General features: G+C 28.8%; 4 protein-coding genes across 4 annotated transcripts; 1 reads left to right on the top strand and 3 right to left on the bottom strand.

The window, feature by feature from the left end:
* The first annotated feature begins 187 nt into the window (after positions 1-187).
* Positions 188-2,869, top strand: LOC128955542 (uncharacterized). The gene is made up of 5 exons (XM_054301216.1): positions 188-310; positions 359-662; positions 1,490-1,753; positions 1,808-1,980; positions 2,849-2,869. Exons 1-5 carry the CDS (start codon positions 188-190, stop codon positions 2,867-2,869), a joined length of 885 nt encoding a protein of 294 aa, XP_054157191.1.
* Positions 2,870-3,263: 394 nt separating this feature from the next.
* On the bottom strand, positions 3,264-5,390 carry LOC128955541 (cytochrome P450 3A8-like). Its single transcript, XM_054301215.1, has 6 exons — positions 5,236-5,390; positions 4,978-5,127; positions 4,712-4,889; positions 4,251-4,595; positions 3,691-4,156; positions 3,264-3,613 (listed from the first exon to the last, which is right to left on the bottom strand). Exons 1-6 carry the CDS (start codon positions 5,304-5,306, stop codon positions 3,264-3,266), a joined length of 1,560 nt encoding a protein of 519 aa, XP_054157190.1. The 5' UTR covers positions 5,307-5,390.
* An 855-nt stretch (positions 5,391-6,245) lies between these two features.
* Positions 6,246-8,290, bottom strand: LOC128955540 (cytochrome P450 9e2-like). The gene is made up of 6 exons (XM_054301214.1): positions 8,236-8,290; positions 7,997-8,146; positions 7,687-7,864; positions 7,251-7,595; positions 6,674-7,139; positions 6,246-6,595 (listed from the first exon to the last, which is right to left on the bottom strand). The coding sequence occupies exons 2-6, from the start codon at positions 8,068-8,070 to the stop codon at positions 6,246-6,248; spliced, it is 1,413 nt and encodes a 470-aa protein (XP_054157189.1). The 5' UTR covers positions 8,071-8,146; positions 8,236-8,290.
* Positions 8,291-9,483: 1,193 nt separating this feature from the next.
* On the bottom strand, positions 9,484-10,842 carry LOC128955539 (cytochrome P450 6B7-like). The gene is made up of 3 exons (XM_054301213.1): positions 10,839-10,842; positions 9,729-10,068; positions 9,484-9,640 (listed from the first exon to the last, which is right to left on the bottom strand). The coding sequence occupies exons 1-3, from the start codon at positions 10,840-10,842 to the stop codon at positions 9,484-9,486; spliced, it is 501 nt and encodes a 166-aa protein (XP_054157188.1).
* Between the last annotated feature and the right edge of the window lie 4,038 nt (positions 10,843-14,880).

Here is a 14,880-nt window from a genome sequence, read left to right as displayed (position 1 = left end):
TATTGTATAGTATAGCTGCCACTTGTTGTTCACGCGATTAATATTTAATACAATTTTAAAGATAAATATATGAATGTCTCGTGAATTACTATTAATTTTATTGTAAATTAGAGAATATTTTCTTTGTTAAGTTTTTCTTGAAAGTTATGTTTCTTTTGAAAGCTATGACTTAAATTTAGTGAACAAAATGATTAATCTAAAGACATTATTTAGACTAATACTTGTCTCACAGGAGACAATGATTAACTGGTGTATAACAATGGGTTTATTATTAGCAACTAAAAAGTGTCCCATTTGTGACAACGAAATGGTAAATAATTAATTTGCAAAAAAATACATTAAAAAATTATTTTCATAGAAGATAATTGTCAAACAATTATCGTACCGGTGCCACCAAAAGCATGGACAACCTCATGATTATAGACTAAGTGCTTTGAATAATACGTGGTTTTCTGGATCAAAGTTTAGCATTGAAAACATAATAATCTTGACGTACCTGTTTTCGGTCGGCACAACAAAATATGAGGACATTAAACGAGAAACAAGTGATTTAACTAAAACAACATCTCATAACACTATAAGTGATTGGCTTAACTTTTGTCGAGAAGTGGTATTTGATTGGGTCGAAAAATATCAATCAGTTGATCTCTTAGGAGGAGAAGGTAGTATATGATACATATTTAATTATGCACGTTACCTAAACCTAATTATAATGGTAATACCAAACTGATAGTGTATTAGTGTTTGCTCTGTTACCTAACCTGGAGTTCCGACCGCAACCTAAACCTAATTATAATGGTAATACCAAACTGATAGTGTATTAGTGTTTGCTCTGTTACCTAACCTGGAGTTCCGACCGCAACCTAAACCTAATTATAATGGTAATACCAAACTGATAGTGTATTAGTGTTTGCTCTGTTACCTAACCTGGAGTTCCGACCGCAACCTAAACCTAATTATAATGGTAATACCAAACTGATAGTGTATTAGTGTTTGCTCTGTTACCTAACCTGGAGTTCCGACCGCAACCTAAACCTAATTATAATGGTAATACCAAACTCATAGTGTATTAGTGTTTGCTCTGTTACCTAACCTGGAGTTCCGACCGCAACCTAAACCTAATTATAATGGTAATACCAAACTGATAGTGTATTAGTGTTTGCTCTGTTACCTAACCTGGAGTTCCGACCGCAACCTAAACCTAATTATAATGGTAATACCAAACTGATAGTGTATTAGTGTTTGCTCTGTTACCTAACCTGGAGTTCCGACCGCAACCTAAACCTAATTATAATGGTAATACCAAACTCATAGTGTATTAGTGTTTGCTCTGTTACCTAACCTGGAGTTCCGACCGCAACCTAAACCTAATTATAATGGTAATACCAAACTGATAGTGTATTAGTGTTTGCTCTGTTACCTAACCTGGAGTTCCGACCGCAACCTAAACCTAATTATAATGATAATATTTTGATAACTTTTAATTCAGGAGTTGTCGTAGAAATTGACGAAACAAAAGTTGGTAAAAGAAAGTACAATAGAGGTCGACTAGTTGATGGGACGTGGATTTTAGGTTTAGTTGAGATTCAAATAGGAGCTAATTGTCGACGTGGAGGTAGATTTCGTTTAGAAATATGTCCCCTAAATAAAAGAGATGCCGACACTCTTTTACCTTTGATACGTAAGCATGTAAAAATTGGGACAACTATTGTGTCTGACTGTTGGGCTGGATATTATAGACTAACAGACAATGGTATAAATGATAGATAAAACATATTATTAAGTTAATTAATTTTTTAATTTTTAGGTTTTGTCCATTTTACTGTGAATCATTCGAAAGAGTTTGTCAATTCACATACCGGTGCAAACACACAGACCATTGAATCTCAATGGAGAGCTATGAAACGCAATCTTTTAAGAGGGGGTATACCACAAGATAACCTTTATCTACATTTAGCCGAATATCTTTGGCGCCGACACGTACTTCACAACAATTTAGATAATTTTATTTTTTTTATTGATTGTATAAAACAATTATACAACCCTTTAATGTAATTTTAATTACAGTATATACAGGTATATATATATTAATTTGCAATGTAAAATATTATTTCATAATAATATATTTATATTTAATAAAATCTATTGTAATTAACGCGATATTTGTATATTTAACTTTAAAATTGTATTAAATATTAATCGCGTGAACAACAAGTGGCAGCTATACTATACAACAGCCAATTAGTTAACAATATTAATAATCTGTGTGTGTGTGTGTGTGTGTAATATAATACATTGTATATCATACAATATTTATATTATACAGTATATACAACTACTATTACAATATACCAGTATTTATATATAAAGTACAAACACACAAAATTTATTTAGGATTTATTTAGTTTATTATTAAAAAGTAAAATTCAAGGTTTTCATAAAATAAATAAATAAATATATATATATATTTAAAAACAGTGTGACCAACTGGATTATTATATTTATAAAAAAAAATGCAAATAACAAAATTACTATTAACTTTATGAAACTTTTTTATATATCTAAAAATTTGTTGGTTTTTAGTTAGAGTTAAATACAGTATATTTTATAAAGTTAAAAAACAGAAAAATATTTATTTTTTTTTTTTAAATATTACGGTCTATTATGAAATGTTTTTATTCTCAAAATATAATCTGGCAATTCTGATAGTAGTAAAAAAAATGTTATAAATTTTAATAAACTGATATAAAAACTTTATAAATAAACTGCTGTTCATTAGGTACAGTACATTACGTACAATATTTTTTTTTATTAATGGATTTTAAATATTAAATAATTTCAATGTCAGAAGCAAACATTGAGTTCATAATTTTAGGTTAATTTTAGTTTATTGATTTTTTTTTTGATTAAAATAAAATAATAATTTTATTGTACATTAGAAAATATTATGTAATTTTTTTTATAAAAAAGTGTAAAAATAAACAAAATTATTACTTATTCACAGTAGTTATGCTGAATAATTAAGTTTAGTATATCTAAACTTGTATGTATTATAGTCTAAAATATAATATTATAGAATAAATAAATAAAAACTTATTACAGTTTAAATTAATAATGTTTAAAAGTGTTAAAAATTATGTTTATTTAAAAAATGATATTAATTATTAATACAATATTTAACAAAATACAAACGTTAAATAAGTTGTTAATAATTTTATAAGAAAAACATATTTTTAAGCAAATTTTAATCAATAATTAAGTTTTTAATTTCTTTTTTCAATTCCAACGTTTATAGGACCGGTAGTTAAGAGAAATTCATATTTCTTGGGTTTCAATGGTATAGTAGTGTTCGCTGTCTTTACAAACTTGTATTTCATGATCAGGTATGCGATGGCTGTCTTTGCTTCCATCAATGCAAACCTCATTCCCACACAATTTCTGGGACCCAAACCAAACGGCATATAAGTATAGGGAACTAACTTATCCCGATTGTAGGGCATAAACCGTTCGGGATTCCAACGATCGGGTTCGGGATAGTAGTCGGGATTGTGATGTAGTACTTCGATATCAAAGTTAACAATCATTCCCTTTGGAATAGTTAAGCCGGTATTGCCTAAAAATAATACATTTAAATTAAAACTAATAAATAATTTGTAAAATATTTATTATTTATATATTTAAATAACAAACCTATAGTATATTCTTCAGCTGCTATACGACTTACAGCCGTAAGTGGATTATAAAGACGTAATGTTTCGGCGACACAGGCCTCCAGATATGGCATTTGAGCTATACTTTCGTAATCATACTTACCATCAAATTGTCTGATTTCTTCATATAATTTTTGTTGACAGTCAGGATTGATGGCCAATGAATAGACAACATTAGCCAGTGTTGTGGCTGTTGTTTCATAACCGGCCACAAAAAATATCAACGAAGTGGCCAACAGATCCGTGTCCGAGACGTCTCCTTTTGGTTTATTATACTTCAGACTATCGGTCGCGCCATAGATTTCGTCGCTTTTGTCGTCAACGACCACTTCATGATCATCATTGGTGTCCAATGTCTTGTTCTGTGCGTTAATCATAAGCTGCAGATAATCCCTGTGTTTTTTGGTGTTGCCCTCAGATTTTCTTTGCGTGACTATTGATTTAATCTATATTTTTACAGTTTTTTTTTAAATATAATATTAATTTTTAGTTTTTTTGTTCAAAAAAAAAACATTTATTATATTATGAACTAATGCTTACAGCGTTAACAAAAAACTTTTGGGCCGTCGGATCCAAAAATTTCAGACCCGTCCACTCCAATAGTTTTCGCGATATTTGCATCAATACAAACACTGCCCAAACACGCCAACTGCCCCGAAACACTTTCTGGGCATTCAATATAAATTCACTGCGTTTTTGATCATTATATGTATCGATTTGTGTGCCAAAAGCACAGGTAGCTATGACATCCATTGTCAGATTACCCATTGTTTTCTTCATTTCAACCTCTTTCTTGTCCGATAAGTGTTTGTCCAAACGTTTGATACAATCAATAATAATCGGATGCATTGAACGCATTTTACCGGATGAAAATGTCGGTGATATCTAATTTAAGTTAATATTAAGTTTAAATTAAAATCTAATTTAATAATTATATATATATATAATAATAATTTATAAAATATATTGTAAAATAAAATTATTATTTGTTTTTCAATTACAATTGATCTCATTTTCTTCCACTCGTCGCTCTTCAAGTTAAACATTGATCTGTCGTTAATCGGATCACCCGTTTCGAAGTCATTGCGATCGACAAACAAATGAAAGTCTCTAATATTCATATCTTTGATTATTTCGGGATCCGATACCACAAGTACTGGACGATCGGCAATGAATATTCTAATGTTTGTTATAAAAAAAATCAATTATTATGATTTGATTAAATGATTTTTTTTAAATCATAAATTTTTTTATGATTATGACTAACCCATAAATTTTGCCAAATTTTTTATAGTTATCCATATTTATTTCACCCAATGTTCTCGAAAATATTTGCCAAAATGTTCCCAAACCGGGTATCGGTTTCGGGCCATCGATACCCCGTGACGACCAATACTTGTAGTTTCGGATCAAATAACTTTTAGGATAAATTTATTTATTTTTAAAAAATTTATTTAATAAATAATTTTTATTACTTCTACTGTTAAAAACAAAATGTAAATTAAATTTAAAAAACAATACTTACAAATAAAGTCCAATCAATAGTGTTATAATAATAGCTAATGAATTTAAGCCAAACAAAGCCGAGAAAATCATTTTTTTTGTTGTTATAAATAATAATTAGTAGATTAATAAGTGATGATTTTTTTAAATTATTTTAAAAATAGTTGAAATAAATTAAAAGACAAAATTAAAAAACAGTTTTCCAAGTGTTTATATACTGTTTAGTAACTGATTTATTGATAATAAGTTTAAATTATATCTATCATAAAAGTAATATAACTTGTTTATAATAATAATTATAACAGTAATTATAATTGTAATAAAATAATATTAACAACCAATAGAATTATACGAATCAGAATATATAATTAATTGTAAATAAAATTTTTTTATTATCTTATCATTGTCAATTTAAAAAAAATAATTAAAAAAATACAGTGATTACTATAATATTTTTTAAAACTATTTATTTATAATATATACAAAACAAATATTATTAGCTATAGTACATTAAGATCAATATACATGTATGACCTTGATTATAAACATTTAACACAAAATTTATTTGTATGTCTTATCATTATTAGTTATAATTAGTTTTTTTTATTGATATAAATTATTTAATAATATTCGGTATTATAGACAAAATATAAATATAAAACACAATATTATTATTAAATAAAACTTATATTTTTTAATTTATAAAATTAATATTCAAATGATAGATAGTTTTTTTAATACTAATTATAAATATAGTAAATCTTTTTTTAAAAACAAAAACGGATATTATATTGTTTAAAAAATATATATATATATCTAGTTTATCCATAACTATTTGTAATTGTAGTATAAAGTATAATATTAATATTTAATATATAAATTTATACTTTTTACATGAAATTGTTATTTTTATAATACTGTTAATGATACTAATTATTTGTTATGTAAGAAAATAAAAAAAAATCAATTAGTTAATAATAAGTTTAATTAATAATAACAAATAATAAATTTATGAATCAATAATTAAGTTTTTTAAATTCTGTGTTCAATTCCAACGTTTATAGCATCGGTAGTCAAAAGGATTTCATATTTCTTGGGTTTCAACGGAATAGTAGTGTTGGCTGTCTTTACAAACTTGTATTTTGTGATCAGGTATGCGACAGCTGTCTTGACTTCCATCAATGCAAACCTCATTCCCACACAATTTCTGGGACCCAAACCAAACGGCATATAAGTATAGGGAACTAACTTTTCCCGATTGTAGGGCATAAACCGTTCGGGATCCCAACGATCGGGTTCGGGATAGTATTCGGGATTGTGATGCAGTACTTGAATATCAAAGTTAACAATCATTCCCTTTGGAATAGTTATACCGGTATCGCCTAATATATATCAATTAAAAAACATCAAAATTGAAATATCTATTAAAAAAATATTTTCATTTTTTTCAATTACTAAACCTATAGTATAATCTTCAACAGCCTGACGACTAACAGCCGTAAGTGGATTATAGATACGTAATGTTTCGGCAATACAGGCCTCCAGGTATGGCATTTGGGCTATAGTTTCGTAGTCGTAGTTACCATTAAATTTGTTTACTTCTTCGTACAGTTTTTGTTGACAATCAGGACTGATGGCCAACGAATAAAACAGATGAGCCAATGTTGTGGCCGTTGTCTCGTAACCGGCCACAAAAAATAATAACGAAGTGGCCAACAGATCCGTATCAGTGATATCTCCTTTTGGTTTATTATACTTCAGACTGTCTGTCGTACCATAAAGTTCTTCGCTTTTGTCGCCACCAATCACTTCCTGATCATCAGTCGTGTCCATTGTCTTGTTTTGTGCATTAAGTATCAACTGTAGGTAATCGCTATGTTTTTTGCCATTGATGTCAGTTTTTCTTTGTTTGACTATTGACTTAATCTGTTTGTTTGATATAAAAATATATTAATATATTATTATTATTATTAATTATTTTTTGCGTTATGAAAATAAATAGTGAAAATTAAAAAAAAAAACATAATTAACACTTACAGCGTTAACAAAAAAATTAGTTGCCGTCGGATCCAAAAATTTCAGACCCGACCATTGCAACAGTTTTTGCGATATTTGCATCAATACAAACACTGCCCAAACACGCCAACTGCCCCGAAACACTTTCTGGGCATTCAATATAAATTCATTGCGTTTTTGATCATTATATGTATCGATTTGTGTGCCAAAAGCACAGGTAGCTATGACATCCATTGTCAGATTACCCATTGTTTTCTTCATCTCAACCTCTTTCTTGTCCGATAAGTGTTTGTCCAATCGTTTGATACAATCAATAATAATCGGATGCATTGAACGCATTTTACCGGATGAAAATGTCGGTGATATCTAATTTAAAGAGATATTTTCAATTAATATTTTCAATTAAAATAAACAAAAAATAAATCAATTAATATATCATATAATTATTTTCAATTACAATTGATCTCATTTTCTTCCAGTCGTCACTTTTCAAGGTAAACAATGACCTGTCGCTAATCGGATCACCCGTTTCGTAGTCACTGCGATCGACAAACAAATGAAAGTCTTTAATATTCATATCTTTGACTATTTCGGGATCCGATACCACAAGCATTGGACGATCGGCAATGAATAATCTAAATAATTATATTTTTTAAAATTTAATAATAATTATTTTAATTTATTAAATAAATAACATTCGTAAAAGTTCATAATAATTATTATTATTTTGTTTTGTTGCTATTTTTATGATTGTTGTTAATACTAACCCATAAATTTTGCCAAAATTTTTATAGTTATCCATATTTATTTCAGCTAATGATTTGAAAAATATTTGCCACATTGTGCCCAAACCGGGTATAGGTTTCGGGCCATTGATACCGCGGGATGACCAGAATTTAAAGTTTCGGGTCAAATAGCTTTTAAGTTAAACAAAAAAAATTTAAGTTATTTTTTGACTATAATCAGTACTAAATGTAAATTTAAGAAAAATAAAATAAATACTTACAAATAAATCGCTATCAATAGTGTTGTTATAATAATTAATGAATTTAAACTAAACAGTACCGAGAAAATCATTTTGTTGTTGTTGTTGTAATTATTATTATATTATTAATTAATAAATTAATTAATTCATCAATTTATTAGATAAGTTGCAACAAAATTATAAACCAAATATTAAATAAACTTTTATAAGTGTTTATATACTTTATTATATCAATATTATAATACTTTAAAAGTATTTAGTGATTTCCAAAATAATGCATAGACTTGTTTTATGATTATTACAGTAATAATAATAGGATAGAAATAATAATAACAACCAATAGGATGTCTAAATCGTCAACAAACAAACAAAAAACTATAAAAGATTTTAATTTTTCATCTTTTACTTAAACTATTGTATACTAAATACTTGTTATAGCATCAGAAATAAAATATTGCAATAATGAAAAAATTGATGAAAATAATTAATACTTTAAATATTATTATTATACACATAAATCACATTATATAATGCAATTGTAAATAATATTTTCATATTTTTATTATTGTCAATTTAAAAAATACACATTAATTATATAAAAAAAAGGTTAAATTATTTATTAAATAGATATGCAAAAAAAACAATATTATCAGGTGCAATAAATTAAGTTCAACATATATAACCTTGATAATTATGATATAATTTTTACTATTTGTTTGTTACTATCAGTAATAGTTATAAGTAGTTTTATTAATTAATATAAATTATTAATATAAATAATGTGTATTATTATAAATACAAAAAATATAAATATTAAACAAAAAATTATTAATAATATTATTATTTTGAATAATGATATTTTTCAAAAAAAATTATAATTAGTTAAACTAATACAGTAATAGTGTTATCAATACTAATTAAAATTAATAGAAATTTTTTTTTAATAAGTAAAAACAGATATAACAATTTTGTGACAAATAAAATAAATATTTGCTAATATCTATAACATTTAGTATTATAAAATTGTACATTACTTTATTAATAAATACATTTTAAATATATATAAAAAAAATATTTAAAATAATCATCAGTTATAAATATATACAGTATTATCCAGTAACTGAGTGCAGTCTACTGTATCCTAGATTAATAAGTCTACTAAAATTAAATAATTGATTTGAATGTGTTTAACCAGTAGGAAAAAAATAAATTATTATTCATATACTCAAAAATAAAAAAAAAATATTTTTTAAATAATATTGTAAACAATTAATTTCTGTGTTCAATACCGACAAATTTGTCGCCAGTATTCACTAGAAACTTAAATTTCTTGGGTTTCAACGGAATAGTAGTGTTGGCTGTCTTTACAAACTTGTATTTCGTGATCAGGTATGCGATGGCTGTCTTTATCTTCATCAATGCAAACCTCATTCCCACACAAGTTATACATATATAAAATATATATCAGATATATTTATTTTATAAACATATTTATATACACACCTATAGTATACTCATCGGCAGCCATACGACCGACTGCTGTAATCGGAGTGTATAGACGTAATGTTTCGGCGACACAGGCCTCCAGATATGGCATTTGAGCGATAGTTTCGTAGTCATACTTACCATCAATTTGTTTGATCTCTTCGTACAGTCTTTGCTGGCAATCCTGATTGACGGCCAACGAATAAAACAGATGAGCCAATGCTGTGGCAGTTGTCTCATAACCGGCCACAAAGAAAACAAACGAAGTGGCCAACAGATCCGTATCGGTTATCTTTCCATTGAGATCATTATATTTTAGACTATCTGTAACACCGAATATTTCCGGTTTTAAGTCATCCACTTCTTGATCTGTAAAAAAAACATAAATATTAATAAGATTTTTAAAAATTCAATACTAATTTTCGATTAACAACTTTATATATATATATATATATATATCAATAAAACTGTTTCTGTTATCTATGTGTTTGATAATAACAATAGTAATAGTAAATAAAACAATTTTTTGTTGTATATGATTTAATCCTTTAATATCTAAATGTTAAATGTATAACCAATTAAAAAAGTGGTTATTTCAAGGACTATAATAATAATAATAATAATAATAATAATAATAATAATAATAATAATAATAATAATAATAATAATAATAATAATAATAATAATAATAATAATAATAATAATAAAAAAAAAAAAAAAAAAGGAGGCACAGTGGTGTAGTGGTTAGTGTGTAGGGCTATGTAGTGTAATGGAGAGTAAGATCTATAGTTCGAGCCCCGATGTGGTAAAGCAATTTTTCTGAAAAAAAAAATTGTTTTAACTGTGCTTCCCGTCCCTGCCCAACCAACGCTGTTTAGGACGGCCAACTTAAGTAGTATGGGGAAAGCGGGGTGCTAAGTGAGGACGAGTTTCTGCCCGACCCGGGTATCGGTACTTCGGTATCGGTGCCCACCTGGGGGTACCCGCAAGGGTGCTCCCACCCGGGGGTGCCTGTAAAAAGGTGCCCCCACCCCGAAGGGACGTCCGCAAGGATGTCCCTTCACCCTTCGAGTAGTTACTCGTCCTCACACGCAATGGCCACTTTTGTTTCAAAAAATAAAAATCCTATTTCAACAAACACATGTTAGTGGTGAGAAATGGGTGGCAATAGACACATGTTAGTGTTGAGCTTTCTCTAGGGACCGGGACCCCGTAAAAAGGCCACAAAATATATAAATATGATTACACGTAGTCGTAGGAATAACGGGGGGTGTTCGGGAGGTACCCTCTCAAATAAATCCCGCGTTCAGCAGGTAGGCATTGACTGCAGTTCGTTAAGTATGCATCATATCCCACGCAGTGATGTGCTATGCGGGCAAAGCTGTGATGTAATGCGACCGCAGACTAGTCAACAAAATCAGACTAACCTCCAAAATGTTTCAGTTCAAGCTGGTTCTCAGCAACAACTGACCAATTTGGTTGACAAATCGCAAAAGCGCATGAGATGGACACATGAGATGAATACCTTGATAATGCGCGAATACTACAGATCAACTCGACTCGAAACAAATATGACTGATTACAGAAACCAAATATACTTAGCATTCAAACAAAAATATCCAGAACTAAATGTAACGGAACAAAGAATTGCAGACCAACGGCGATTCTTAGCAAAGAATAATAAAATATCCCCGATCGAATTACAAGAAATCAAACAACAAGTAGCACATGAACTATCATTAAATGAAACAACTGAATTAAATACCACAGTAGAAGTAGTGCCAGAAATAGAAGAGACACCTACAACAACAGATAACATAAACAATACAAATGATGAAATAAACAGAATAACAGCAGAAAATGAACTAAAAACATCTTTAGAACAATATAAAGACTTTGAAATAGAATTCAGACCTAAATTACCAAAAATAAGAAGTGGCATTAAAACAAGATCTACTATAATATCGATAAATGATATACTTAAAGATTACATCGAAGAAAATATGTCGTTGAGCGCAATTAATACAATAACGTATTGTGCAGCAGTAGCAGTATCGAGACTCTTAGGCTACAAAATAGAACACATGTCTACAACAAAACCAAATCAAGAAATTGTAATACCTAAATGGCAAAAGCGAATAGAGACACGGATAGAAGGGAAAAGAAAAATAATTGGAAGAATAACGCAAGTGTTAAATGGAAACAAATCAAAAAGACTTAACCAATCATTAAAAGATATATACCGATCATTACAAACAAAACCTGGAAAACTTGAATTTGAATCCATAATCCGAAATTACAACGACACATTAAAACAAACAGTTCAAGCACTATCACAAAGAATTAGAAGATATAAAATACAAAGCGAAAGACGAAAACAAAATACAATGTTCTATAATAACGAAAAAATGTTCTATAGAAATCAAAATAAAATAAATTCAAGCAATTATAACAATACACCACAAATAGATGAAATAGAAAACTACTGGAAAGAAATCTGGAGTAACCCAAAGGAATATAAAGAATCTAATTGGATAAATGATATTGAAGATGAAAATAAAGAAATACCTCATATGACTTCAGTAAATATAATTAAAGATGACTTAACCGAAGCCCTCAAGAAATCCCACAATTGGAAAAGCCCAGGACAAGACAAAATACAAAACTTCTGGTACAAACACTTTACAACAATACATGAACCAATGGCAATAGCAATGGATAAAATAATACAAACAGGACAAACCGATGACTTCCTCACTTCCGGAATAACATATCTACTCCCAAAAACAGAAAATACATCAGATCCCAGCAAATATAGACCAATCACTTGCTTAACAACAATGTATAAAATCCTAACATCCATAATATCAACAAAAATATATAATCATTTAAGCAACAACAACATAATAGCTGAAGAACAAAAAGGCTGTATAAAACACTCTATGGGCTGTAAAGAGCAATTAACAATAGACAATATCATAACAATAAGAGCTCGTCAAAAACATAGAAATCTTGAAATGGCATACATAGACTATAAGAAAGCATTCGATTCAGTCCCTCATAAATGGTTATTAAGAGTGTTAAAACTATATAAAATTGACAACACACTGATAAACACATTAGAAAATATGATGAAAAAATGGAATACTAAATTGTGTGTCAATACAAATAATGGAACAAAAATAAGTACAGAAATCAAAATAAATAGAGGAATATTTCAAGGAGATTCACTCAGTCCTCTGTGGTTCTGCTTAGCCATAAACCCACTGTCATCACTACTTAAAAAGCTAAAAGGCGTAAATCTAAAATCAAGTGATACAAAATATAATCTAACACATCTACTATATATGGACGACTTAAAACTATACGCCGAAAAAGAATCTGATTTAAATGCAATGCTAAAAACAACAGAAACTTTCTCCAATGATATAAATATGGAATTCGGATTAGATAAATGTGCTATAATGAAACTGAAAAGAGGAGTCTATTCTGAAAGAAATCAATACGAAACTGAAAACGGATATATAAAGGCACTAGAAAATGGAGATATATATAAGTACTTAGGAATTAAGCAAATGCATAAATCTAAAATGACAGAAGTTAAAGAAGAAATAAAGAAAACATTAAACCAAAGAATAATAAAAATACTAAAATCTCAACTAAACTCAAACAACAAATTCAAAGCCATAAACACTTGGGCTATACCTGTACTGACATACTCGTTCGGAATAATAAAATGGAGTAAAACAGAACTTGAGACCATTGAAAGACATATAAGGCGACAACTTACAATGTTTGGACTACACCACCCTAGAAGTTCTGTAGCACGACTGTGTGTTAGTAGAAAGCATGGGGGTAGAGGGTTACTAAACATTGTAAGCCTTGAAGCCAAACAGCGAGAATTGCTGAGAAAATACCATCAACAAAAATGCAATGTCTCAGAGCTCCACAAAATAACAGCAACACTTGATAACAACTACACACCTCTAAATCTCAGCAATAATGAACATCAAATAGAAATACAAAATGAAAAAGAGAGGATTAACACGTGGGCCTCAAAAGAACTCCACGGTAGATACAGAGCAGAACTCAACCAAACACACGTAGACGAAGAAATGTCTACAAAATGGTTGAAGTACGCCGGTCTTCATGGAGAGACAGAGGGGTTCATGATGGCAATACAAGATCGAGTGATTCCGACACGAAACCATCAGAAATACATCCAAAAGCTAAATATACCAACAGACAAGTGCAGGATGTGTCATATGGAGTCCGAAACAATAGAACATATACTAAATGGGTGTAAAGTACTCACAAACACCGAGTACCTAAGCCGTCACAACCAAGTAGCCAAAATCATACATCAGGAATTGGCAATAAGATTCGGACTAACCAAAGAACCATTACCATACTATAGATACGAGCCACAAAGTGTAATGGAAAGCAACAGAGCCAAGCTCTACTGGGATAAAGAAAGATAAGAACAGATAAGACTGTGGCCCACAACCGCCCAGATATAGTACTAGTAGACAAACATCAAGATAAGGCGTACATAATAGACATAGCGGTCCCACTAACACACAAACTACAGGACACGCATAGTGAGAAACGCCGAAAATATACAGACTTGGCCTATGAGATCAATAAAATGTGGCGCATTAAGAAAGTTGAAATCATACCTATAATCCTGTCATCAATGGCCGTAATACCGAAAAATCTGGCCCTAAGTTTGGAATCACTGGAAATCAGAAAAACTAAGATCTATGAAATGCAAAAAGCAGTGATACTTCAGAGTTGTAGAACAGTCAGAAAAGTACTAGACTTGAGTTGAGTCTAACCAGTCGTGTCTCTGCCACCAAAAGTGGCCGACACAACTGTGATCACACCGGAACAACCGTGATATACAAAGATAATAATAATAATAATAATAATAATAATAATAATAATAATAATAATAATAATAATAATAATAATAATAATAATAATAATAATAATAATAATAATAATAATAATAATAATAATAATAATAATAATAATAATAATAATAATAATAATAATAATAATAATAATAATAATAATAATAATAATAATAATAATAATAATAATAATAATAATAATAATAATAATAATAATAATAATAATAATAATAATAATAATAATAATAATAATAATAATAATAAT

This window comes from Oppia nitens, unplaced genomic scaffold (genome assembly GCF_028296485.1).
Source record: "Oppia nitens isolate AA-2021 unplaced genomic scaffold, nextdenovo-longstitch-racon4-pilon3 scaffold2_pilon_pilon_pilon, whole genome shotgun sequence".
NCBI lineage: Eukaryota > Metazoa > Arthropoda > Arachnida > Sarcoptiformes > Oppiidae > Oppia > Oppia nitens.
This window is presented reverse-complemented; position numbering and strand designations above follow the sequence as displayed.

Coding starts and splice junctions, on each gene's coding strand:
- LOC128955541 (XM_054301215.1), bottom strand. CDS start 5,306: ATGATTTTCTCGGCTTTGTTTGGCTTAAATTCATTAGCTATTATTATA. Junction 5,128..5,235: donor CTATTGATTGGACTTTATTT/GTAAGTATTGTT, acceptor TTATCCTAAAAG/TTATTTGATCCGAAACTACA. Junction 3,614..3,690: donor AGCTGAAGAATATACTATAG/GTTTGTTATTTA, acceptor TATTATTTTTAG/GCAATACCGGCTTAACTATT.
- LOC128955539 (XM_054301213.1), bottom strand. Junction 9,641..9,728: donor GGTCGTATGGCTGCCGATGA/GTATACTATAGG, acceptor TGTGGGAATGAG/GTTTGCATTGATGAAGATAA.
- LOC128955542 (XM_054301216.1), top strand. CDS start 188: ATGATTAATCTAAAGACATTATTTAGACTAATACTTGTCTCACAGGAG. Junction 311..358: donor CCATTTGTGACAACGAAATG/GTAAATAATTAA, acceptor TTATTTTCATAG/AAGATAATTGTCAAACAATT. Junction 1,754..1,807: donor TTATAGACTAACAGACAATG/GTATAAATGATA, acceptor TTTAATTTTTAG/GTTTTGTCCATTTTACTGTG.
- LOC128955540 (XM_054301214.1), bottom strand. CDS start 8,070: ATGTGGCAAATATTTTTCAAATCATTAGCTGAAATAAATATGGATAAC. Junction 7,596..7,686: donor GGAAGAAAATGAGATCAATT/GTAATTGAAAAT, acceptor TCTTTAAATTAG/ATATCACCGACATTTTCATC. Junction 7,140..7,250: donor CTAATTTTTTTGTTAACGCT/GTAAGTGTTAAT, acceptor TCAAACAAACAG/ATTAAGTCAATAGTCAAACA.